The sequence below is a fragment of the Cryptomeria japonica genome, chromosome 5 (genome assembly GCF_030272615.1).
Source record: "Cryptomeria japonica chromosome 5, Sugi_1.0, whole genome shotgun sequence".
Lineage (NCBI taxonomy): Eukaryota > Viridiplantae > Streptophyta > Pinopsida > Cupressales > Cupressaceae > Cryptomeria > Cryptomeria japonica.
The window spans coordinates 634,636,681-634,664,287 of record NC_081409.1 but is presented as its reverse complement, the minus strand read 5'-3'; the positions used below and the strand labels follow the sequence as shown (position 1 = coordinate 634,664,287).

Genomic DNA, 27,607 nt, shown 5'->3' with positions numbered 1-27,607 from the left:
AGAATTTGAGGCAGTAAGACACCTTTTGCCAGGCATCGATTGGTCGCAAGATCCAATCACTGATTTTGAGGCGGTTATGGAAGCCCCAGGAAGATACACTGACCAATGGTTGCACCAGCAAATTGAGCGACTGATTCATGAGGGAGTCCAATTCACCTACCAAATGATGGGCAGCCTTGATTCTCAGTCCTCCGAAGATGAGGGAACATTCAGTGTACCAAAGGAAGAGGTTGAAAAGCCTGAAAAAAGGAAGGCGGCTAAAGCTAGCAGAGGAACTCAGACATCTAATTGAACATGAAGGGAAAAGATCCCTATTAGGAGACCAGAGGTCACTTCATCATCAAAAGACCCCAGTTCGTCTGATGATGTAGTTGAACTAGATTATATACCTGCTCCGCCTTCCCAGAGTGATATTGACGCATTTGGAGCTGATGATCCTCCTGCACAAGATAGGCTAGATACCAAGATAAGAGCCATTGAACTCGCCGAACCCGATAATCAGGTGGAGGAAGGACAGATTCCATCCATTCAGGGGCTGGAGATGCCTGAACCCACCCAACAGAGCCGCCATGAATTGCAGTTCCATAAAACTACCAAGGATGACTCCACTGTTGAAGGAGAGCAAAGGACAAATGAGACCCGCGAGCTTGAAAAGACTAAAGAACAACCATCACATGAAGATACCAGACAGTTGTTCAGTGAAGTGGGAGAGAATTCGGCTACGAGCAAGGAACTTGACACTTCCTCCACTCCTCCATTAACCGAACAGCTGCAAATATGCAATGAGCTGGCTGAAAACATTAAAGAACAAATTGCCAATTTAACCATAGCATCAGCCCAGACTGTACCTCAAGATTGGTTAATTGCTCAAGCTCAGCATAAGGCAGCCACCAAGCCACCCATTGACTTGGAGGACATCTTCTCACGCATAGACCAAGCCAAGGCCAAGGGGAAGAAAAAGCCCAAGGCGTATTCCAGGGTAACCCATGATGAGCAAAGAAACTGCACCCTTCATATCGCCACCCCGCCTTGTTTACCCTCTCGGGTGAATAGCTTAAAACATAAAGTACGTAATGCAGAATAATAATGCCATAGATATCAGATGCAATATATCAGATGTTATTCCATTCATCATTGTTGTTGTCCACAAGTTACATTCGGAAGTATATAAAGATGCCGAGGGGGCGCAAGCGCCAACCGTCGCACCGCAACTGCCACCCCTCGATTGCCAACTAACCAACACAATTACAACTTAATTAACTAGTTTTATTTCCGTGTACAATATTGCCGCCAACATCATCCCCCCCAAAAGAAAAGAAGTCGTCTCCGGATGACTTAATACAAAATAGAAATGACATTAAACAGAACTGCTGATGCCAGTCGAGCCCGAAACTTATACACTGCTGCGTCCTCGCTTAAAAACCCTTGGCTGCTACCATCCGATGCTCAAGTGCGGATTTCACCATTATTGCTTCCTTCGACATCACCATCCTCCTATGCCTAAACCAAACTTGTCTGCAAAACACGCTTTTCAGTCTCAGCCTCCACCAACTGCTACTCAAATGATATTGTCTCCCTAGCCAATTTGTCCTCGATAGCCGCCGACGTTGCCCTCTCGGCATCCAACTCCTGGGTACGCTGAGCTACGTCTCACGCTAGTACTGCCTCCAACCTGGTGGTCAGCTCCTCCCAAGCCCTCTCTGCATCCACCAAGGCAACCTCACGTCCAGCCGAGACCTACTCCAAGTTCCTCAAAGCATACCATTCCTGCCTAGAGGTGGCCACAACCCGCTGGCACAAAGGCTAGGAGACACCTCAAATCCTCCATCACACTCCCCAAAGGCTAATAACTGAACTGAATAACTCCCTGGTGTCATACAACTACACGGACCTGCAATGCCTTCCCTCAAACTCTGTTTGTTCCCAACCTCCAAATCCGTCTCTCTCTACGGCTTATGGCTTCCCCGCCAATGCTTAGCTGCAGGCTTCTTTCTCACAGTATAGACAACCACAACACTTCCCGTGGTATTTTGTCGCTCAAAAATAAACTGGGGGTCTTGGGGCAACACCCCCAGCAGGGTCGAGGGGCAGCGCCCCTCGCGAGGTCCGGGGGTAGCGCATCATTTCTGTGATGTTTTATGATGTCAAAACCCTTCTTCCACACTCCAATATTTTCAGTGTCCAGGCTCCAGATGTCATTGAATAATTTTTCAATCTGGTCGTCGTCGTTTTTTTTTGTTTTTTTTGTTTCCTCTGTAATGTCACCCCGGCCATGCAACCTCCCCGTACGGTCAACAACAGCATTGACACCTCCGCGGGGTTTCCTTCTCCTTCTTTTTCCTTGCGTGGGCTGCGTGATGTGGGGGTTTATTTTAAGTGCGGCGTGCGGGTGTCCACCGCACGATGGCCCCACCGCCGGTGTGACCACCGCACGATGGTTCCACCGCTGGTGGCCCCACCGTACGGTCAACAACAGCACTAACACCTCCGCGGGGTTTCCTTCTCCTTCTTTTTCCTTACGTGGGCTGCATGGTGCAGGGGTTTGTTTTAAGTGCGGCGTGCAGGTGTCCACCGCATGGTGGCATCCACCGCCGGTGGCCCCACCGTCGGTGTGACCACCGCACAGTGGTCCCACCTTCGATGGTCCCACCGTACAGTGGTTCCACCTTCAGTGGTTCCACCATCGGTGGTCCCACCGTTGGTGTGGTCACCGTACGGTGGCCCTACGACTTCTTTTTTTCTTTTTCTTTTTTGCAGCCGTACGGTCAACTGTCGTACGGACCCGTACGGCCGTATGGTTTTTTTTTGTGTGTTTTTTTTTTTTGTTTTTTTAATACAATCTAATTGTCGAGAGTCTTCGGCTCGGGTCCCATGCCGCTGGGATCGCCCTTCATCCTTCTTGGTTTTCCTCGCCCAAGAGTCTCCCGCGTTGGTCCCATGCCTCTCAAGTCGCCTGCCCAGCCTCTCGAGTCTCCCTCCATCCTCTCGGGTCACCCTCCGGGCTCTCGGGTGTCCGTCCGGCCCCTCGGGTCCCCTGCGTGCTTCGCATGGTATGGTTTCAATTTGGGCCCGTTGGTGGCCAATCTATTTTCAATGGCCATCCGAAGACCTGGAACCACAAATTCTACAGGGACCACGGTCTCCTTCCCGTACATAAGAAGATGAAGAATAATAAAGATTTTGAAAGCTGCGGCCTTCCACACAAGGTTCCAATCGTTGCCGACACAATTGATCTTCGGATTATCTACGTCACCGAGGTTTGGGGCGTCTCCCTTCCAATATTCTATGTATTCTGGCAGGTACACCTCCTCTGTTACTTGCTCTGGTTCCTCTACTTCGAGCCTGTAGCTCTGGAACATTTCATAATCCTCCATCTGTCAGTGGAAGAGCCCGTTCAATGACCCTGTCTCATCCTCGAAGTATTCTCCTAGTTTGAGAATCCCTTCGTCGTTGGGCTCCCTGTAGCCTCGTCCTTCGTCCCTCGGGTAGCCTTTCCCTTCACCCTCCGATTCCGAAGATGATGTCAGTTCCTCGCCAACAACCTGGGTCCTCAGATCAATGGTGTACTTCCGCCCCCCTTTCTCCATAGAAAGGGTGTTCTTTTTCCAGTCGTGGTTCACCTTTGCTGTAACCAGCCACCCTCTGCCTAAGATGGCGTCGTACCCCTTCTTCTTGAGTGGGATTACCACAAAATCTAGTATGAAAGGTTGCGTGCCGATGGTGACCTGCTGGGCCATCAAGGTGCCGAGTGGCTTGATGCCGGGTTGGTCTGCACCTACCAAGTTGAACGTGGGTGGCCATAGTTTTGGCTTCCCCAGCGTCTTCCAAGTATCCTCTGGCAGTACATTCACCCCCGAACCTCCGTCCACGATGGTGTCTTTGAGGATAGCCCCGAGAATTCCCATCTCTACTATAGCAGGATGCTGACCACTATTTAAGGCCAACAACATTGGGTCAGCCGAGGGGCTGACCGGAACTTCGGCCCATGTGGCCCGCAAAGGTGCTTGCACAATGGTTTGTATGGAACTAAAAATGGCGGTTCTTAACTGTGGCATTGTTTCTAGAAGGTCCTTTACCCTTATAGGTACTTCCATCTGCAGTACTTGCCCAATGATGTTATTTTTCACTTCCGTATGGGATGATGTACTCGCCACCTCGTTGTCCCGTCGTTCGGCCGTCATCTCACGTTCAATATTGGCCTTTGCCTCCCGTAATCTCTCCTTTTCCGTACGGGGGTCGGGATAAGTGGCTTTTTTCGTCTGGGTGCGGGTGATCGCCAGTACTTCTTTCTCACCAGTCTTCTCAGCCTTCTCAATGTTGAGGAGATTAACCCCTGCCTGTGGGCAATTTGCATCCTCATGGTCGCCTGGCCCACACCAATGGCAGAGGTGCTGAGGGGTGGCTTCCTTTGTGCAATCACGGGCGAAGTGCCCCCACTGATTACAGGCCCTACATTGGATAATTGGCCGGCCCTTGGCATCATACTGGATACGGCTTTCGTTATTGTTATTGTTATTGTTGCTATTTCTTCCGCCACCGCGTCTGTTGTCCCGGTAACCTCCAGATGATGCCGGTGTGTTGGTTTGCGAAGTTCCGACGGCCGGCTGCTCTTGCGTGAAGAGAGCTTGTTGGCTCCTAGTTTTCATATTGTAGGGACATTCCTTTGTCAAATGTCCCGCAATCTGACAAATGTCACAGAAAGCCTTCTTGGGGCAGGACCCCTTGGTGTGTCTGTCACTCCTACAGTCGGTACACCACACGTCGTTTTCTTCAGTCTTACTTGTACTCCCCTTCATGGCTTTGAATTCTTTTAGCATTCATTCCATGTCCTTTTGGAGAGCGTGCACCTTTTTACTCGATTCGCCACTGCTGCTGCTTTCCCTGTGAGAGTCTTCATCATCATCAGATGAATATTTATTACTTTTCTTCTTCTTTGACGTTTTGTATTCGCTCTCTAGGTCCATCGCCCTATTATAGGCATCGTCATATGATGTCAGGGGTACAATTTTCATCTTTTTTCGTAGGGAGGATTTCAATCCTTCAACGAACCATCGTTTCTTCAATCCCTCTGCTGGTTGGCTTTCCATTTTACCCAGCAATTCCTTCAGCCTCCTGTTGTATGCCCGTACTGTCTCCTTGGTACCTTGTTTGGTACTGTATATCTCCGTTACAATTTCATTGTCATCACGGAGCAACCGAAACTCCTACGTGAATTCCTTCTGTAGGTTGGCCCACGTGGCCACTTTTTGCTTGTCCACATCGGAGTACCAATCTTTGGCAACTCCACATAACGTGGCTGGGAACTGCAATACCCATTCGTTTTGGTCAGTAACACCGTTCGCTGACCATATGGTTTCGCACGTTTGACAATGGCGGACGGGATCTTCCTTCCCCTCACCGTTGAACTTCGGCAACTTCTATTTACTGGCCATGCCACCACTCGGTCTCGCTCCTCTGGTGCCTTGTGTGCTTGTACCTGGTCCGCCTCCGCCTCCTGCACCTGACCCTCCACTCGTGGGTCCTCCGGAGAAGGTTGTTGACCCCGAACCGAACAGATTGCCTCTCGTGCGATACCCTTGTGCTCCCTCGACACCATCGGTCGTACCGTCACCTTCAGTCGTCTCCCTCCGGTTGTCCTCCGAAATGGACAAATTCTTTAGTAGGTCTCTGGTAGCGTCGATCAAGTTTAGATTTCGCCTTGTTTGTTCCACCAACTCTTCGCGACTTCTTACCCTACGGTGGTGGTATTCAGGCGAACTGTAGAGGTCGCCTTCGGCACCCTCCGTGACTCCTAGGTTCCCTTCGGGCAACCCTACGACAGTGTAGAGAGTGTACTTCTCTCCGTCTATCTCTGCCTCCGTGACACCTCCTGGGTTCCCTTCGAGCAACCCCTCGGCCGGTTGTCCCTCGGCAAGCTGCCTTAGCCTATGCCTTCATTCTACTTGCTGCTCCAGAATCAAGGCCCTCTGCGCAACCTCCCACTCGTCTGTTTCTGTGTTTTTTTTCTATCTTTATTCAATTGATTGGGCATTAATTGCCGTACATTTCCATAATTCGCAATACATTTCCTCAAATACAACTCGTCTCAATGACACTTTTATTTGAATATAGAAGATTCAAGGTTCAATTCCTTCTTGGTCTGGCACCATCCCGCACCTCCAACGCTGTCCACACGGCACTTGGTGGGATTTCCGCCTCCGTCGCCTCTCGTCGGACGTAGGTCTGGATGGCTACCAGAGCAGAATTGAGAATTCTCTCGTTGCGATGTCTTCTCCTGTGTAAAGTTTTGTTCGGGCGTCGTCGGCCTCTGGGTTTACCTCACCAACGGGTAGGCCCATCGTGTCCGTGTGCCATCCGCGTCTTCCGTTCCCAAGTACGTCTAGGCAACGGCGCCAAATGTTTACCCTCTCGGGTGAATAGCTTAAAACATAAAGTACGTAATGTAGAATAATAATGCCATAGATATCAGATGCAATATATCAGATGTTATTCCATTCATCATTGTTGTTGTCCACAAGTTACATTCGGAAGTATATAAAGATGTCGAGGGGGTGCGAGTGCCAATCGTCGCACCGCATCTGCCACCCCTCAATTGCCAACTAACCAACACAATTACAACTTAATTAACTAGTTTTATTTCCATGTACAATATTGCCGCCAACATGCCTGTCGACAAGCCAGCAGATCAAGTTACACTGGCTAATTATAGCATCACAACTGTCCCCATCGGACGAGCCACAAAGGAGCAGGAAAGGGAAGAATTCAAAGACTCCGTGCAAAATGTGCTCAAACAACTCGAAGAGATAACAGCTGAAAAGGACATGTATCAAGTTCGTGCTAAACAGGCCGAGGGATACATTAATCAACTCCTGAGACCATTGCATAATGCTTCTGAATCCCACATTCCCCCTACAGCATTGGCACAAAGGACCACCACAGAATTTGAAGGAGTACGAGATACTGCCAAGGCCGTCAAAGAGTGAATGCGAGGCATTAAAGAAAGAGGAGAGCAAATCTTCAAGGATCTACATGAAATGGCCCTCCATAGGGAAGCCATTATTATCAAAATGTTTAAGTTGAAGAAAGAATGCTACAACACTCATGAGGCGATTGCCAGGGCATTGCCCCTTATTAGGGCTCTATTTTGGACCTGCTCTCAGATCCCTGCTATTGACACTATCCTAAATCCTTATAGTGTCAATACCTTCAAAGAGTGGTATTGGACCCTCAGCATGAAGGACGACATGAGGGATAATATCAATAAGATGCATGATAAGTGCGATGACACTTTATCAAATGTGAAGGATCTTGGTGAAAGGATCCTTGAATCCATGTTTCTCGGTTGGAAAAATAGTATGGAGGATAGTGAAGTGCAACCACAGTGGGAGGACAAGCTTAATCCCAGGGTCACTTACTCCGTAGAGGATCTAGATTTTGTTGTTGGGCTTCAAGCAAACATATCATGTTTTGAAAATCACAAGTCATACTGGAGAGAGGAGATGGAGAATTTGGATAGCCTCCTACAGGGTATCCATTAGAAAATGTTCAATCCACCTATGCCGCCGACGACCGAGTTACTCAAGTTATGCCTGAGATTTCAGGACTACGTTCGAGTAGAGCATGCAGTCGATCCGGATATCTGGGGAGAGTACCTGCACGACGAGGTCGAGTTTGTCACCGAGGAATCTAGAGCTGGAAAAGGGAAAGTGCTTTCCTAAAGTGCTTTTTTTCTTTCAAATTTGAAAAAGTCACTTTTTGGCCAAAGTTCATATTTGACTTCCAAGTCAACTGTAAACTTTAAAACTTTGTGCATGTGCACTTTTTGAATTGTTATGGATAGCTTAATTTTAATTACCTTTTTGGGTAGTTATTGCTCCCTTTGGGGTAATTGCTGATATTTACCCTCCATTTATGGGTATGGGTACCTTTTGTAAGGATGAATCTAGGCCACTTGTTTAGTTTAGATCTTGGCCATTCATTTGTTTTCGGAAACCTATTTAAAGGGGACTGATTTTCCCTCATTTTGTAAGAAGTTCATGGATTGTTGCTGAAGCTCTAGCGAAATTTACACAGGATTTAATGCAGTTAAGACTGTTTCTATTTCATTGTGAGTGCATGGTCTCCTTCTTCAATATTTGAATTATTATGTTATGTTTCTTTCATTTCTCTATAACATTTTCTCCTCGCTGTTCATACCATTAGGGACTAACTGACTGTCATTCCTCCTGCATGGTTAATTTGAACCCTCTCACATGCTTAGTTCGGTTATTGAACACTTAGTGAATGAATATAAAATTTCGGAATCTATGTTTAATAGCATGAAAACTCTATTTTCCTCGAAGAACGCACTAGATTCATACAAATATTATGCTTAAATAGCTGATAGTGTTTAGTCTGGTTAGTTGGAGGTGTCTGTCTGCTTTTCTTGAATATGCTATCTTAGTTAAATAATTAGATGTCCTGTATCTCTTTTCCCTATCCCTCTTTTTCCCCTTTTTTTCAAGAAGAATCTGCAGTCCAGCTGAAATAGTATCATCTAACTGAAACCAATCGATAACAGGACCGCTGGAATTTTAGGGAACTCATCCAGCAATTGCCTATCTCATCGTAAGTCCCCTTTGTGTTTCCAGCAAAACACATCAAACCACTAAGTAATCCCGCAGTCAAGACCTGACAATCAAAACCTTGAGGTTATCCCCTTTGATCAAACGCAAAAACAGCATTAGGGATTTCCTTATCTCAAGAGAGGATAGGATACTCAGCAAGTATATTCTATTATGCGTTGGCCGGATGGAGTTTGCAGCGATGCGACTTTAGCCACGTCAACACACACTTCATTTTGCTCTCTTCTTCTAAAGGTAAAAGGATGTGTCATTTTCCATTCAAGGTCATGGTGTAAGTATTCTTTCTCCCATCATGAATTGTCTTTCTATCATACTCCCATGGCCTTCCCAACAAGATATGACATACATCCATTAGCATAATATCACACAACACTTCTCATTGTACGAACCTATGTGAAATTTCACCAAAAATTGTCCAGTCACCAACATCTTAGGTTCATCTTGAATCCATATGATCCTATATAGGTTCTAGCCAAGTTGCTTCAAAATGATAACTCAAGTAATTTTGGTTGCTAGCCTAGATGGCTTTCTTTTGTCTTTACCTTACAGAATCTCCCCCGCCTTCTTTTTATTGTTTTATTTGCATGGGGATATGCTTTTTTTTAATTTAGCATCTATTTATGTCTACTTTATGCCTAAGGATACTTCTTTGCCCTAGTCCTTTGCTATTGTACCCTATGGAAGTTCCAACCCCAATGGATAATTTTAGTCATATGTGGACATTAATATAGTGTCCTTTTCTTTCTTTCTAGGTTTCCAAAAGATCTCATAATTCTATTGTGGGTCAAGAAGTTTTATTAGGTTCCATGGCATTTTTGTTAAACAAGGTTCATAATTTATTTTATGCTCCATTACAATAGTGTGAAGCTTATATTATAAGGTTTATGAGCCTTAGAATCTCTCTCTCCCTTAAGGCTGGTGTGACTTCTTGTCCCTAATGATCTCAAAATTTATTTCGAAGTTTGTAACTTGCAGAAGATGAGTTGTATTGTCCATGCACATAGATATTGTGATTTTTTAAGCTTTTTGTTCAAATCTGGAGGAACATTTAACTTTGTACATCCTCAACAATGCTCTATGAAGTTGACTTACAGGTTCAGATGCAATTTGAATTGTGGAATTTGATTATCTTTGTATGGTATCCCAGTTAGTTTCTTAAATCATTAGTCATCATGTGGTGGAAAATAATTTGTGTATTTTACTTTGGATTAGGAGTTACTGAATTTGACTTTAAGGTAAGTTTCGACATCAACTTCAGCTAATGCTATTCAATTGATTTTCATATCATTTCCTTAGAATTTAGCCTGAAAACTGTACCCTCCCCTTTGCAAAAATCCCTAACAAATGTTGTTTTTTAATAGGTTTGGTTTGATAGTTGTATGCGTTAAGGACCACTAAATGTATTTTTCCTTCAAATCCTGTTGATGGTTTTCAATAATCTGTATTTACTATTTATAATGTTTTCAGCTAACTATAGTTAGAGAGACAAAGCTTTCTGGATAGTGATTATTCTATGGATGTTAATGTGGCATTTTGATTGTAGTATCAATGTGATTTTATCAACAAAAATTGACAGCTCAGTTCATCACAAGATTATTTGTTTGGTCTAAGATAAGAAAATGAAAAGACATTTGTTTTAAGTTTATAAAGATATTGTTTCTATTTATTTGCTACCTAATCAACTGAGTCATTTGGAGTTGCAGTTGAATCATATGATGTAAGGTTTAACTGCTTACGTCTTACCCCTCGAGCCACATTGAGAGACTAGTTACTCATCTTATCATGTTCAATCATCCCACAAAGTTGACAAGGTGAATAACATCACATGAGCAGATAACGTTTTTTCACCAGAAAAATATTTGCTAGCATAATTACATTCAACTGCTCCTAGTTCATGAACATGATGACAATTTCATAAATTTTAGTAAACCTCTTGATGCAAGCCATATGTCTTTGATGAACTTTAGTGAAACTTTTGATGCATACGGTGTTTTCTCAGTTGATGAAAACCAAAATGTCTTACAACATTTCCACATGAAACGTGGTGTCAGCAATCCGACATAACAATTTTAGTAGTCAAAAGGTCAAATTTTGCCTCATATCCAATAAAAAGCCTCTACTACAGAACCTCAATAGTGACACTACCATTCCTGTACATTATTACCCTATCGTCTTTGGTAATTTTATTTTATTTTTTATGCTTTTTTCACATTATAATTTGCTCAAAAGAAACTTACTTCATTTATGCATTGTTCATCAAAACAGTTCAGGATATACATTTCAATAAAAACAAAGTGGTTTATAATATAGATAATAATAACAATAGGTTCTTTGGCGTAGCCCATGCTTAGTTTAACTCTAAAATCTTATATGTATTATGTTCATCCTAACTTAAATTAAGCTTGATTACAAAAGGAACAAAGTAGCTTCAAAGAAACTGATGATTTCATGGCAAAGTAAATAAACAAGCTTAGCAGTATTCCGGATTCCCAATGTAAAAAAATAATAATTCTGGCCAAACTGCATACAAACCTCAGCATCATGTAATGAAATGGTTCCATCATTATGTCCAATAGCTAGGACTTTACCATCAGGACGCCAACAAATAGATGTGGCTCTTTCTTCTGCAAAATGTTAAATAAAAAATAGTTATAAGACCATTACATTAGCACCTACCTTGTACATGCAATATATTGAACTTCAAACTTGTCATATTTTAAAGAATGTAACTGTTAAGAATAGATGAATATTATCTACAAATGAAAGCTTGTGCACATATTGTATGGCTAAAATGAACATTTGTTTGAGGCTGGTTGTCAAAATACTATGTTTTGATTTTTTAACTCAAGCTATTAATCTGAAAATAGCATAGACAACCCAAGTGTGCATCCAAATATACATAAGATGTATAATTTTATAAAAAGTTTTCTAAATTGCATGCTACAATGTAATGTCCCTTGCTGGACCACTCTATATTTTGCCCTAAATTCACAAAACCAAATGAAACAAAGCATATAATATAGTTGGGGGTCTTAAGAATAAGATGAGCTAAACTGTTCTGGAAACCTGCAATCAAGTTAGTTAGCAACGCAGACACGGTTCATGAAATAAGTCAATTATTAGAGCAGGGAAATCATATATTCATGAATATGCAGCAAGTCTGATTTGTATGTGCATTTTAGTCATATTAGATATGGAATAAGGAGGCATGGTAGGGTGCCTTAAGACAGCCATTCTCCCTCCATGCAATCCCCTTCCATTCTTACATGGTTGGAGATCTTTGGGTTCATCAAAAGTCCCTCAAGTAGGGGTTGGAAGGGAAATTGAAATAGGGTGCCTATTGTGTTGTAAACACACACGCCCCTTTGCAAATGGGGACCCCCACTTTTTCGCTTCTTAGGTTAGTAGTTTTCCGTGGTTCTACTCAGCTTGGCAATTGATTTTTATCTTTTAGCCTTTGGGGAAGGTAGTGATGTCTTGTCAATCTAGGAGAAAACAATTGATCAATCCTTGAAATGAGTTAAAGTCCAAAACTTGTCCTTGGAAATGGATATATAAAGTCAAGAAGTTTACTGAGTCTAAGATCAATGAATGGGATCTGTTCATGTGACCAAAGTCGTACTTCGGCTCTTTCCGGTCAACACAAAATAGAATGTCAAGTATCCTATCCTCTATTGAATAAGAAAATCCCTAATGCTGTTCTAGATGATCAAAAGGGATGACCTCGAGGTTCCAAATGTCAGGTCTTGACAACAGGATAACTCAGAGGTTGATGTGTCTTGCTGGTAACACAAGGGGCTTACGTTTACAACAAGTTGGCCTGCATCTGATGATGTTGCGATTCTCAAGCTGGGAAAATAAAAGCAAAAGAGAAGGTTTTAGGGATCCTAAGTACAATGGTAATAACAACTGATGTTGCAGGTAGACAAATTTCCATAAACTAACCCCTACTTCACCAGAGATATACTCACAACTTCACAGGGATAGTGCAAGCTCCAAGGGAATGAAGGATTTTCAGACTAGAGTACTTATTTAGGCACCCAATTCTAGTGATGCCTAAGACAAACACCTACAGTAGAACTAAGCACAATAGTAAGGTTCAGACTAGCCATACACGGTGACCTACAATCAATAGGCCTCCAATCGTATGAACCGAAAATCAAATCAAATACCTTTGCATTTCACCATTAAAACCACTGAACTCTACTTAACCATTTGAAGGGGAATCATGCAAACAAGAGAAAAAAAAAATAACAAACTCCATATTTCAATGTTCCTATATTGATTTCAACTGCCATTATAACAATTTCTTACAGCAGTCTTATTCTACTCCTAAAAAGCTAACTACTAAAAAGCTAACTATCTAACCTTCTAACTGTCTAACCCCTAAAAATCTAACCTCTAACAGTCTAACTTTTTACAAAGAAGAGGCTCTGGCCTTTTATAGATTTTACAATTTTGATTCAAAGGCCAAGATTGAAACCATCTAGTGGCTGCAATCTGCCTTCTAGAAGCCTAGCAGCTTTAGCCCATACCTAGTAATTTTCAGCTGTCCTCCCAACCACCTTCTCAGCTACCGGCAACTATTTGACATCAATTTGGTCAATCAGGTAACTGAGAAATAACTAACCTATGTCCCTTTTGTTTTAAATGCATTAATGGGGGCCACAAGTAGCTATTTTACAATAAAACAATTCAGTTTTTACAAATTGATTTTTTGGAATCCTCTGTTGTGCATTTCTAAATCTGCATATTTCTTGTAGCATTTTGGGTGGTTTTATTGATGCCTTCCAGAAATTTGGAACAACATCACTTTGGTCCCGATTTTATGGCACGCTCTTCAATGCTCTGCGATCACCATTTTGCATGCTATGATTGTTTCCTTTATCTAGTCGAATTGGTTATTGTCATGCTCGTGCTTCGCCTTCACTTTCCAACTTGATCACGATCGCATCCTCAATCTACGTTTTAGGTTTGCCCTCGGCTCCTTCCAGCAACGTAGATCTACAAAAGCAAGTTCAACCTGAATTTATTACCTCGAAAATTTTAAGTAATTTTAACAAATATTAAATGTTGTCAAGGCAACGTTGGGCTTCGTTCGGCGAATAAGAGAAAAAAATGAAAGATCTTTTTAAAACAATCTGAACCTCCTTTACTTCATTTCATTTTTGACTTAAGATTGCTAAAGGGAGAAGTTAGGTGATTTAGATCAAAAGTGCCAAAAAGTTCCCTTTATGATTTTACTTAAAGTTTATTTTTTAGGGAAAACATCGGCGATTTGGAGAAAAAGTGCCAATGAAAATGCTAACACCTTGATGCCTATAATTCCCTTGAATTCCCCTTTTCCTTTTGCTTAGCTTAATTTCGCCTAGTAAGGGAAAAAGTTTGGCATTTTGAAGGTAAAGTGCCAAAAAGAAGGTTTGCGCTTTGATGCAAATCACTTTATCAAATTCGTTCCCTTTTAATTTCATACTTAACTTAATAAAAAGGGAAGCGTTGATGTGTGTTTTATGCACATGCAAGCATCAGAATAAAATACCAAAGTACTTTACCCTCTCTTGAACAAAATCACCTCAGATGCTAAGGGTAAGATCAACTAAAATGATTCCAAGGTTTCTACACTCAGGTCTTGACGAGTGGGTAACTCAATGGTCGATGTGAATTGTTGTTTTCACTTGGGGACTTACGCAATTGTTCATATCAACTTCGCTTATTATGAATGTGGAATAGGTGTGTTGATAATTTAGGATTTAACAATGAAGTTCTTAAAACTATCCTAACAAGAAAAAAAATTTAAAAAGGCAAAAGGAATAGGGGTTAGGAATTCTATTCTAAAGCCTAGAATGCAAGAAGTGATGAACAAATTCAATGGAATTAAACTAGGCAAGGTCTCACCATCAAGTCGAACAGCTTGACACAAACTTAGTGCAATCATCTAAGGTGTATGTCATAGATTTTCAAATTACTACCATCAAACATTGATCAACCCTTTATAAGTGACAAATCGTGCAAGTATATATACAAGGTAGGAAGTCATAGTGAATGATTTGGATCTCTCCGCATTCCTCAGTTGAAAATCCAAATTGTCACTTATGATTTTTGACCAATTGATCAATGTTCCCTTCAGACAATCCTGGATAAAATAGAACATCCATCCATGATACAATGCACCTTGTCACATTCCCATCACTCGATTCAATAAGAATACCAAGTCGCTATATTCCTCTTTCAAATATGTGCACATGAGTGTCTTGGGAGCCTTGAAATGATGAGCCCTAGTTTCGATCATCCATTCCTTGTTTACTATGGTTTTGCACGCATCCATCTTCAATCTATACTTCGCTTCATACTCATCTTTTGTCTTGTCTTTCATGTCTACACCACGTGGAATTCCGAACACCTCAACAATCGCATCTTCAACAAGGAAAACAATGGTGACCCCTTTGGAAGTCTTGATCATTCGGGAGCGCGGATCATAACATCTCGCACACTCCAGGACTAGCTCACTGCACTATATGGACTGCAAAAACCCAATGGCCTGGTAGATACCACTCCTCATGATGTTTGCATAAGTAGGAGAAGGAATCTGGTTTCCAATTCCGAACATTCACTGCCACATTTGGTCCATGTTCAGAAAATGCATGTTCGTGTCTGTAACCTCCTTCCATCTTGGATTCTGGATAGAATCCACTCTCGACTATCTTTTGTTGTTCCTTCCGAATGCTAATTACGAACTTCGACATTGCAGCTATACAAAACTAGAACTTAGCAACTTTGGAAAATCTTCCTGATAACTATTTTCAGAATTGAATAAGTTCTGATTTCTGATGATTTAGACAATTTTTAGGGATGGAAATCAAAGATTATATCCACATTCCTAACGAATTCTGAAAATAGAACATAAATGTGATAAGAATAGGGTCAACACCCATGAAACTCTTGAAAATTATCATTTTCAGACTTAACTAAGTCTGAAGACACTAGCATACTCAGAAAAATCCTTGAAAATATAGGTCATAGGGTATATCAAATCCGGAAATGAACTAGGAAAGGTGTAAAAAGTCTAATTTTCACTCAAAAAATGTCTTAAGACACCCTTCTGAGCTCTCAGATGGCTACCAATAAGTCTGAAGACAACCTGCAACCATCTAGAATGCAAAAGTTTGTTGAAAACAATCTTCCCAAGGTGAAAACAATCAATTCCAGGTGTGAATGTAGGGCTGGTAAAAGAAAGTTTTTCTGAAGACAAGTCTGAAAATGAAAGTTTCAGACTTACCAGCACACTGAATTATGATGATAACCCAAAATGTGACCCCAAAATGGCATAAAAATGCCTTCCAAGTGAAATCGCCAAAGTTGGGAAGTGGCTGGAAATGAAAAAATTTCTAAGGACAACCTGCAATAATGGTGATTTAGACCTGCAACAGCGATAGAAACCTCTGAAAATACACTAAAATGTCCTCAAAATCACCTTCAATCAAAATCGCCTAAGGTGGAAAGTTGTTGGGAATGGAATGTAAGTCTGAAAATGGTGTTCCCAGCCAACAATGGAGGTGGAATAACTTCCCACAATGGTGCCCAGCTCAGTCTGAAAACAATGGCAGCCCCCCTATCGTTCAACACATTCACCAAATTGCCCAAACCAAAGGGAAATGACCCCCAAAATCAAAATCGCGGAGCAAGGGATGTGGTGCCAAGCTTGGAAGAACCCCCAAATCGCCAACAATGGTGGCCAATCAGTCACTAAAATCGCTGTAGTTTCTCCTCCAAATGGGGCACCAAGGCTGAACAAATAAATCTGCAACTTCAACACTTCAAATGGTGTCCAATGGACACTTAGATAAAAAAATCGTCCAGCTGGAATCAATGATATGTCTTCAATCTGCCACTTAGCAATCACCATTGGCAAATATATTATTATTATATTGCTGGTCTCCTCTCTTTAAACATGTTTTTACCTTGAGTTTTCACCACACAAGCAATATGGGATAAAACTTTGCTCTTTATACTTGCTTGGGGAAAATCAATATGCTTCTAGAAGGTGTAAATCATTTAATGTTTATTGCAAACCATTTATTAATTATTTTTTATTTTTAAATAATCGTCAACAATCACAAAAGTAAATAAATTTGGGGCCAACTTATTAAAATACTTGAGCTGTAAATGAAAAAATGAGCATTATTGGACAAGGTGCCTGGACTTTCTTATCATAAGGTTGGGAATCTCCAAGCCATGAATCTAAGCTAAAGTCATGGTTCAAACTAATCCCAAAGCATATATTGTATGTATCAACAATGGTTGCTGACTTGTTTACATGAGAGTTTTGGCATGCTGGCCTCTCATCACATGACATATCATGAATTGGAATAGGTCATGGCAACACCAAGATCATTTTCTAATGACCTTTAACATTGCATTAGAGTTTGCCGGGTGCCTTAGGTAAACTTATAGGTAACACAAATGATACCATTAAACACATATCTACAAGCAACCTGCTAATAATACATCATTATCTGGTCCCTGTAGCTGTTAGTACATCCCTTAATGTAAGATGATACCTTTGGCTAGATCAAAAAACATCAGTCTTACTTGGTGAGCCTAGGGGAAGGACGGCTAATGCACCAAGACTCTATTTAGACATATACTTTGTCAGCAAGATTATTTATTTAAATTTATATTAATATATGAATATATTTGCCCCTCTCCTAACACTGCTCTATATTTACCCCTTTTGAGTACGTCGGTCTCCAAATTTGCTACCACTAAAAAACTTTGCGTTGAATCATATCTGTAGGCTAATGTCAAGTAATCCTTGTCACATCAATGTCAACTATGTTATCTTTCCTATAAAAATGGTTAAGTCCTTAGGTGTTGGTCTAGCTTGCCCAACTAATGATGTATGCAGATTGATCATCATGAAGATTATCAAGCTATAAATCCTAAAGGACACTAGCAAAGGAAAGAAAGGACGAAGTTCAAAGATAGCATATGATAGCATATATCAAGCATGGGCAAAAAGCATTGATGCTAAGGCAAATCTTCTCAAGCACATTGAGACAAAATCATACATGAGGATCATTTACCACGAATAAAATTGTCACTTCAGAGAGTCCAATATTCAAGATAGATTGTTTCAATGATGTCCACAAGTCAAACTTGCTATTTTCAGAAAAATAATGTATCTTTTGCTGTTCACTTTTTTGGTGTGTCCCGAATTGAGAAGATAAGCAGAAAAATCACACTTAATATTTTTAGAAAGTTAATTTTTGTTTTTTCTATTTCTTTGGAAAAAGACATGGATGACTGAGGTAAAAAGTTACCAAAGCAATTTCAAGCTTTGTCACATGAAAATGGAATCCAAAAACATGGAAGGAAATGAAAAATTGAATTAAAGTTAATGTTCAAAAATGAAAAAATGGAATAAATTTAAAATAAATTCGAAGTCATGGGTCATTGAAAATTGGCATCGATGAACCAAAACTTTCACCAAAAAGCAAATGGGTTAAGAACCAAAATAGCATGTTTTTATTGCTAAATTGAAGACGGAAACAAAGCAAAAGTAGCACTCGAATTGGTATATAGGCCCAAGAGAATGTTAGAAAATAAACCAAAATGAAGGAGGAAAAGCGATGAATCTGAGTCCTCCATTTAAAGTGACACCCGAGCCAAGATTGAGGATACATTAAAGAAAATCAAAGAAAAATCAGAAGATCGGAGCCCTTCATTCAAATGGACGCTCAAGATGAGAAGCAGAAATGCACAGAAAATAATATAAAATATTATTTTCAAGGGATGAAGATAGAATTTCTTTTGAAACCAATTATTTGTAATTTATTTGAAGCTTCAAGAAGTTGCAGATGAAAATCAATAAATATGTGACATTTACACATACAATGTAATGAAAGTTGATGCCAGACTTATGCTGTAGAGATTATCACAGAAGTTCAAGGTCAATCAAATTGTTAGTGTCTTTGTGTAAACAATGAGAAATTGAAGCTTGTTTGTGCTGCCAAGATTTCCATTCAAGTCCGATCCCATGTGTTGTAATCATCAAGGTAGAATCCAATTAATAAGAAGATCCATCTTAATTTTGTGTGACATCAGGGTTCAAATGTATGAAGCAGCTTTGAATTTTTTTGATAATTAATTATCTTCATCCATTCTTCTTCTACGTGTTAATTCTATGCATCATGTTTTCTTCAAGATCAAATTAACTGTACACTCAACTCCAAAGATCTTTGTTTTAGTCTTTGCAATCTTGTCTATGTTTTAGTTGTGTCATTATTGAGAAAAACCATTGATGAGAATAGGAGTTCTTCAAATTCTTGTGCTCTAACCCTTCAGACCAAAACGGATCCGTCAAGTTCACTCATCTATTTTATCCTAACCCCAAAAAAGGAATAGATTGTACAGATTGTACAATGTTCATATTAGCAAGCTTATTTTTGTTTTAGATTTTAGAGTAAATTAAATCAAGGAGAATCCTTTACGAATATGAAGAGAGGACTTTTAGACACCAATAAAGTATTTGTAGAGACAGGTATATTTGAATGGTGTGATTAGAGTTGTGTTTCCTTTTATTTCATTAGTATATGAAATCCCCATTAAAATTTATTGACCCTCGACTCATGGACACAATCGCAATGGACTCTTTTGGCATTACATTTGCAATCATTTGCTCACTCGGAATTTGATTAGTGTGACTAAGAACACAGAAAACCAGTTGAGTGTTTGTGCATTTGCAACAAAATATTAAGGTCTTTAAAAAAAACAATTTGCATGCTTCTACTCAATAATCCTGCCAGGATGGATGATCCAACAAAAGAAATTTGTGGCATATGAAACATACAAAATTGCAGCAATATTAATAACTAATCCTATGCCTTAGTCATTTCCCTTGTTAATTATTAAAAGAAGTAAATGAGAACCCATAGCCTATTCCTTATTTCACATAGGTTTAGGAATAAATAAGGGAATAATTTAATAATAATATGTCAAGTTGGGCCTAGTCACTTTATTTTTAAAAAGGAGAACTTGAATAATATTATTTTGATCAAGTAGTTGTCTAAACAAGACATTATAAGGCCTCTATAATATTTTATTTAAAAGATGGAGGAAAAAAAGAAAAAGTATTTTTAACCACTTTGAAGAGAAAAAAAACTCAAATTGAGGGCCCAAAAATAATTTAGAAAAAGAAGGCAAATTGGCCATTTGGACCGGCATCTATCGATTGTCATTTTGTTGTTCCTTCCAACTTGGAGATTGAAGCATTCGAGGACAAAAACCATTGGTGTAGAAGATTTGGAGGATAAAAGAGGAAAACTCTCTTGTCCATGAAAAGTGATTCTATCCAAGGATCACAATTGTGCTGATTTGTTAAAAATTCATCAAAGATTTGATTGTCAAGGATTGGATGGATTGAATATTTGCAGCAGATCTAATCAATATTATCAATTCTAGACTCTAATAATGATCTTGCTCCAAATATTTCAATACATGCCTTGGTCGAAATAACCACACCCTAAACAATGAAGGTTAGGGGGTACTTCAAACAATAACCTTGAACTATCCTCATTGATTCGAGCAGCACATGTTATTTTTTAAATCCCCATGTCACTAAACACATTGACTATTACATGTACCTATTTTCTAATATTCAACCCATGATAGCTAATGAGGGCACATTGGCAATGGCAAATGTAGGAATGTCCACATTTCTATTCATGACTATAATTTGGAACTTGATATATCCATCTATCTACTTAGAAGTTGTGATGAGGTTCTAGGCGTATAATGGTTATGAACACTTGAAACCCTCTAGGACTTCTTAGAAATATGGATGCAGTTTACAACCAATGACCAAAATCACTCTCATAGGGCTCAAAGCAAGTTCCACATGCCTCATTAGCTCCCATCGTATGAAGAAGCTACTAGAAATAGGTCATATGCAACAATATCCCAACTTCATTCTATGTAACTCATAAAATCTATCACCTCATCTCCATCATCAGATATATATGCATTCTTAGGCCAACATGTCTCGGTATTCATTGAGCCCCACGGATTACCCCCTTCAATTGATACCTAGCAATACAACACCTAAAATTGGGTCATACCAATACATGTTTGTATAGAAGACCAAGATTGATATAGATTGCATTATTTTGTTGAAATTCCGGGCTGTGCTTGTTCACCGCAGGCAAACATCAGATTGTTGCCTTCCCAACCACAGACGATAAGGTCTTATCGTCACCCCCGAGCACAAGTTCGCTTACTGCGAATTTCATATATTCATTGTGTGTGAAAGACTACAAAACAATTCAATATATATGAGGTAAGACTACCTAAAAGACCTCAAGTCGGCCTTACTGATTTGACACCAAGAATAGGGTCAGTCCTATTTAATTACAAGTTACTTACTTAGGGCCAGACCAATACCTTTGTATTAAACATATAAGCTGCGCATTTTATGGAGAATTGCTAAGGCCGAAAGGCCAATTAGCAATTCCAAGACTAGGTCGGCCCTCGCTAGGGATCCGACCTAGCTACATGTCAACACTCCCTCTTAGCTAGGGAGGATACTTCCAAATAAGCAAGTCACATCATGGCTGCTCCCATGAAAACCAAATGACGTTCTACATCATGAAATGATATGCATCATGTAATCCACATCTATGATATTCATCAAGCATACCTGAATCAGAAAAATACATCATGGACTTCTTCCATGCTATCCATCTTGCATTGCCCGCAGAGGATGGATCCAAAATCTTACTATGCACACCTACAAAAAATGAGTATACATACAAATATATAAAATTATAAATACACATCATGGACTTCTTCCATGATATCCATCTTGCATTGCCCGCAGAGGATGGATCCACCTTAAATTGCTCGCAGAGGGTGGAAGAGATCTTTCAACCTTCTCCCTGAGAAGGATAACTACCATCTTGCATTGCCCGCAGAGGATGGCTCCACCTTGCATTGCCCACAGAGGGTGGAAGAGGATTTTCACCTCAATCTTCTCTTTAGAGAAGAATACAACACCACCTTGCATTGCCCGCAGAGGTGGAAGATACAACTAAATGTATCACTGGGGTTGATACTCCCTCTCAACCAAAGCTGTGTTTTCCACAACACCAAGAGTATCTCTGAAATATTCAAACTTCACTCTAACAAGAGGCTTGTTCATCTGTGCTGATGTGTACCATATCTTGAATGAGTCTCCACATGCTTTGACATGTCATAAAACACTGGATTGACAAACATCTTCATACAACTCTGATTGTCACAATGAATGACTGTGGGTTCTTGTTGTGACCTTTTCACACATCGCCCCATTGCTAACGGGGACCCCTTTTTTCCAGCTTCCTGCGTTGTTAGGTTAGGGTTTTGGCTGCTTAGTGGGCAATTTTGCGTTTTCCGTGCCCGAGTCTCGGAGTTTTGATCATGCCTAGTGTCGTCTAGGGTTTTTGAAGTGTTAGGATCAAGTTGCAAAAGTTGATATTTTAATGATCCTAAGTTTTGCTAAGTGTTAGACCTATTGAACGTTAACGTGTTTTTAAACACGCGCATCAATGATTTTAAAGTGCCAAGATATTCACAGACCTTTTGGAGTTGTTTTCTCGCTCCTAAGGTAATATTTAAGTTGGTTTCGCACTTTATTCCAATATTTTCCTAGCGTTTCGCTCATATTTTTGGAAAATTAGTCTAAGTCCAGTTAAATTTAAAGTCGCTGAGTGATTTTGAATGGTTAAAATGATAAAATCCTAAGGGAAATCCTTATTCCAAGGGTTAAAGGGTCAAATTCCATGTTAGAGGTGATTTTCCCCTCACATTCCAGACTACCCAACCCATTCCCCCACTCAAAATCCATACTACACATGGGTTTCCCCTGGAATCCATACTGGCCACTAATTTCCCCAACTGTTTATCCACACCTGGAGCGATTTTCCCCTGGAAATGCTAAAACTTGGCTAGGTGTCAGGATTTATCTAGACTGCCATCGAATTTCCCCTGGAAGTGCGGACTGGAGTGCGGACTGGAGTGCAAGGATAATTCCATGCCTAGGTCGATTTTCCACCAAGATTTTTGTGACAACTAAGTGAGGATTTTTGTCTGGATTTTTATGCAGACAGGGATTGATTTTCCCCTGAGCATTTTTGTAAGGATTTTTGTCCGGATTTTTATCCAGACAGGGATCGATTTTCCACTGGGAACATTATGAAGAGTTTTGAGTCCGGATTTTTGTCCAAACTGAGGTCGATTTTCCACCAGAGAGGTATTTTTCCAAGTTAAGTGAGTTTTGAGTGTGGATTTTTGTCCAGACACCCATCGAATTTCCCCTGAGGGGTGATTTTTGCAAAATGAGTGCATTTTTGTCTGGATTTTTGTCCAAACTCATATCGATTTTCCCCTGGGAGGGTTTTTATGTGCATTTTGATGAAATTGAGCATGGATTTTTGTCCAAGCATGGGTCGAATTTCCCCTATGGGGCAAATTTTGACACTTAAGTGATTTTTGAAGGGATTTTTCAATCCCAACCTATAGTGATTTTCCCCTGGAGGCTTTATTCTGGATTTAAATTGAAATATTTTAATAAAAAGCCCCATTTTGATTGCTTTTAAATGATTATTTAAAATTTAAAAGCAAATTTAATAACTTGCAATAATTATTAAATGTTTGAACCTTATAGAAGCAAGTTAGGGTTTCACCAAGCAAGTATTTATACAAGTGTTTTTTTAATCCCACATTGCTTGTGTGGTGAAAGTGAAGGATGAAAGCAAGTATATGAGAGGAACTTCAGCATTATTTTATTATTATTTCTGCCAGGTGTCTCCATGAAAGCGATTTTTTTTTCTCCAAATTGGGCGAATTTTTAGCAAGGCATTTTTGTGAAGTGTGGGATTGAGGATTTATTTTCCTCCATTTTTTCCAGCTTGCTGATTTATTCCTCCTTGGCTGCCATTAAAGACCAGTTTCAGATTTTCGATTTTGCTAAGTTTGGCGATTTTTTCCTCCACCATTTTTGCTGCTATTCAGACCTTCATTGCTGCAGATTGTTGCCATTAACAACAATTTTCAGAATTTTGAAATTTTCGATTTTTGCTAAGGAAGGCGATTTTTTCCAGATTGCTGCCATCCTTCATTATTGCAGATCAAGGCTGCCATTGACATCAAATTTTCAGAATTCCATTTTTGGCACTAGACTTGGGAGAAATTCGATTTTGCTTGGGAGGTGTTTTGATGCCATATTTTGATGATTTTCATGCATGTTTGTTGGCTGCCATCACTTCCAGCCTGCTGATTCGCTTTAGATCTGAGGTTTGCTTCAGATTTTGACCTCCATTAATGGCTGCCATTAATTTTCAGACTTAAGTTTTTATTGCCCAGCCAATTCCAACTTAAACATTTAACATTCGGAGGTGTTTTACGGAGTTTTCTGTGCATTTTTTAGACCATTTTATCGCTGTTGCAGGTCTGAAACTCAATTGTTAGGCGGTTGTCCTCAGAAATTTTTATTTCCAGCCACCTAACCAATTTTGGCGAATTTGCTTGGGGCTGTTTCCTTAGCAATTTTTCATCATTTTCAGGGATTTAAACCACTTTGCAAGGTGCTGGTAAGTCTGAAGTGTTCGATTTTTAGACTTGTCCTCAGAAAACTAAATTTTACCAGCCATACTTACATTCCAGAAAATGATTGTTTTCATCAATAAAACTGATTTTTATTGATTTTATGCACATTTTTGAAGATTACAACATGTTTTGAAAGTCTGAATTTTCAAGTTGTCTTCAGAATTTTGACCTCCATTGTTGACTGCAGAAGGTGTCTTCAGACATTCATTGTGTGAAAACACAATCTTTCACACCTTTTCCTTAGTCATCATCAATCCGGTATACTCCTTTGCATTCTTTGCTTGCATATTTTCTAAGCATAAGGAGGTATAAATGAATTTTATGGAAGGCTTCCATGCCTTAGTGTTGTCACACTCTGAACGTAATTGCTAAAACTTACCAAGTGTATGGATTATTTTCCTGACTCCATGCTCTAAATTGACTAAATCTTTAGAAAGTCAGGAATTTTATTACAAGTATTTATTTTTATCCTAGGACTAACTTCCAGCTTCGTACAGGTGCGATGTCAAAATCAGGATACAAGGAAAGGAAAGAGCTACTAAAGACGTTGGAGACTGGATTTTATCCAGAGTTTAAGATTTCATCCAAATGGAAGGAGATCACTGATACCAACATGCATTTCCTAGACTTCGACCAGATGCAGCGTCGGATGTTCGGATCCAGAGATCGGGTTCCTTCTCCAGCATATGCGAATATTATGAAGAGTGGCATTTTCCATGCCGCTGGGTTTCCACAATCCATACAGTGCAGTGAGTTGATCCTGGAGTGTGCACGATGTTACGATCCGCTCACAAGAATGATTAAGAGTCCCAAGGGCGTTGTCATCGCCTACCTTGCTAAGGATGCCATTGCAGAGGTGTTCGGAATTCCACGCGAAACAGACATGAAGGATGTGACCAAGGAGGATTATGCAGACAAATACACGAAGAAGATGGGTGTATGCAAGAGTTTAATTAATAAAGAGTGGATGATTGAACCTAGGAATCATCATTCCAAGGCTCCCAAGACACTTATGTGCGTAGATTTTAAGGAGGAATATAGTGATTTGATATTCCTACTCAACAGAGTGATGGGAATGCCGCAGGGAGCGATATTTCATTGATGGATGTTCTACTTCATCCAGATTGTCTTAGAGGAACACTAGTGAATTGGTCCAAGATCATAAGTGACAACCTGGATTTCCACCTGAGAAATGTAGAGCGGTCCAAGTCATTCGCCATGACTTCTTACCTAGTGTACCTGCTTGCACGATTTGTTTCATACAGAGGATTAATATGCAAAGGTGAAGTCGAGAATGGGCAAGGACAATACAAGAGTTATGAATGCTACCCCCAGCTGAGCATGCACAGAATTGAAGACTATAAGAGAGTGAATGATGCATTCACTATGTACATCACACGAATGCTGCAAGGCGGAATCCACAGAAGATTGTCCAAGGAGGCAACAGAGTTAATAGAGAAATATGGATCGTGGTATATACAGTTCCCCACTTTCACATACCTCAGGATTCATGGGTTTCAATCTGAACCCTACAAACTTCCTAGGTATCCAACTAACAGAATGATATTGTTGGAAGTGGTAAGACAGCTTCTAGAGTTTGATGTTATCCAGAGAGAGAAGCACAGGACAGGAATGACGTTCCCTATTTCAGTGGGGAAGACGTCAGAGGTCTGCCAATCCGCCATAGCTGCCAGCACTGCAGGTGAGGAGATTGCATTCTACAGATTTGCTACTTATAAGAAAAGAGAAAGATTCGATCCAGACAAGAAGGTTGAAAGGATCAGAGGAGAGAAGATCACTCATAAGGTTGACATAGAAGATTATTGGGCTAACTTGATCGACGAACAAGCAGTGAAGAGAAGAATGTGGTCCAGAATGTCAGTGGATTTCATGAGGAAGTGTGGACTTTTCCTCATTCCTGATCAAGTATTAGATGATAGAGATCATACACACCCACATTATGAGAATGAAATGAAGAAGGCAATCCTATTGCCAAATTGGTCAAAGTCAGAAGAAATTGACCTGAATGTATTGATGAGAGAGGTCTTGAATTTCTCCCGCACATGGGTAGATATGCAGATGAATAAATTAGTTGACATGGGTGTTCCCTTCACTTATGAAAGGATGAAGCCGGAAGAGTCTACTTCCGAGGATGATCAGAGAACTGTCAGTGATGTTAGGATTCATGCAGACGAAGAGAGTCGAGCTCCCAAGAGAAGGAAGAACATGCCTGGAGAAGTCAAGGCTAGAGGGAAGAAGATTGAGGAGGTGAAGAAGAAACAGAAGACTATCACTCCACTTATCATTCCTTCACCCCCTCCCAGTGTCTCATCAATCGAAGTGATTGAAGTAACAGAACAGAATAAGGAGACTCAACAGTGTTCCAACACAGTGATACTACCAGAGAATATTCACGAGTTCCATGCCACAGCAACATCTGCACCTCCTGATGAGAATAATGATCAGCCGGAATCCCCTACTGTCCTTTTGGAAGTTAGCTTGGGAAATGAAGTATATGATTGGACTAAGGATAATCCTGATGATAATGAGGATGTTATCTCAGCATTGAAAGGACTGGATCGAGAAGTATATCTTGATGATGGTATGGAAATGGCCGCTATTCCTGAATGGCTGAGGAGAAGCATGGAAAAAAGTAAACAAATGATAGAGGTACAGCCTATTAATGATATTGATGACTACCTAGCTAGGAGTGCTAAGAAGAAGGAGCCCAAGAGAGTGGAGATTTTGTCGCACATAGCTAGAGATGAGACAGGAATGCGGATTGTGCAAATTGTTGTTCCTAGAGCCGACGTGACAGCAGACACTGCTACTCCCATGGATTTCCAGATCACTTCAATCGCCTTTGGTCGTCCATCCACAGGGCAGGAATTCCAGGAGATTGGTGACAACCTCCAAGCAATCAATGCAAAGTTAGACACAGCGATTGCGGAGAATGAAAGGTACAAAGAAGAAAATATTAGACTCAAAGAGTATATTGCAGGGACAAGGCGTGGAGATCCCACCTTTATTTCCCCTATTGCAGTTAACCATGGAATACATTCACACTGCGAGGTAGCGAGAGGTACACACTCAGAGGTGGAAAAGTGGATTGAGAGCACAAGAAAGCAGGCAGATGATTTCCTTACTCAGTTTGTTCAAGCATATGATAAGAAAACAACGCTCGTATTCAGAATCCAATATTTGGAGGGAGTTTGGAAAGAATTCCAGCCTATCCAAGAGAAGACTATTCCACGCCTCCTGGCATTGAAGAAGGTTCCTAATTCCACCTTGGTCAGCGAGAACATTGTGCACTAGCCTTGAAGAAATCAGCTTATGAGAACGCC

At 40.4% G+C, this 27,607-nt stretch overlaps 1 protein-coding gene across 3 annotated transcripts in view; it reads right to left on the bottom strand.

Moving 5' to 3' along the window:
- Positions 1–27,607, bottom strand: part of LOC131028056 (anaphase-promoting complex subunit 4) — a 244,177-nt gene that overhangs the window by 204,310 nt on the left and 12,260 nt on the right. For all 3 annotated transcript variants that reach the window (XM_057958234.2, XM_057958232.2, XM_059221554.1), the window contains exon 3: positions 11,157–11,248. In XM_057958234.2, the coding sequence (XP_057814217.1) occupies positions 11,157–11,248 (92 nt within the window). The remainder of the gene's footprint in view (positions 1–11,156; positions 11,249–27,607) is intronic.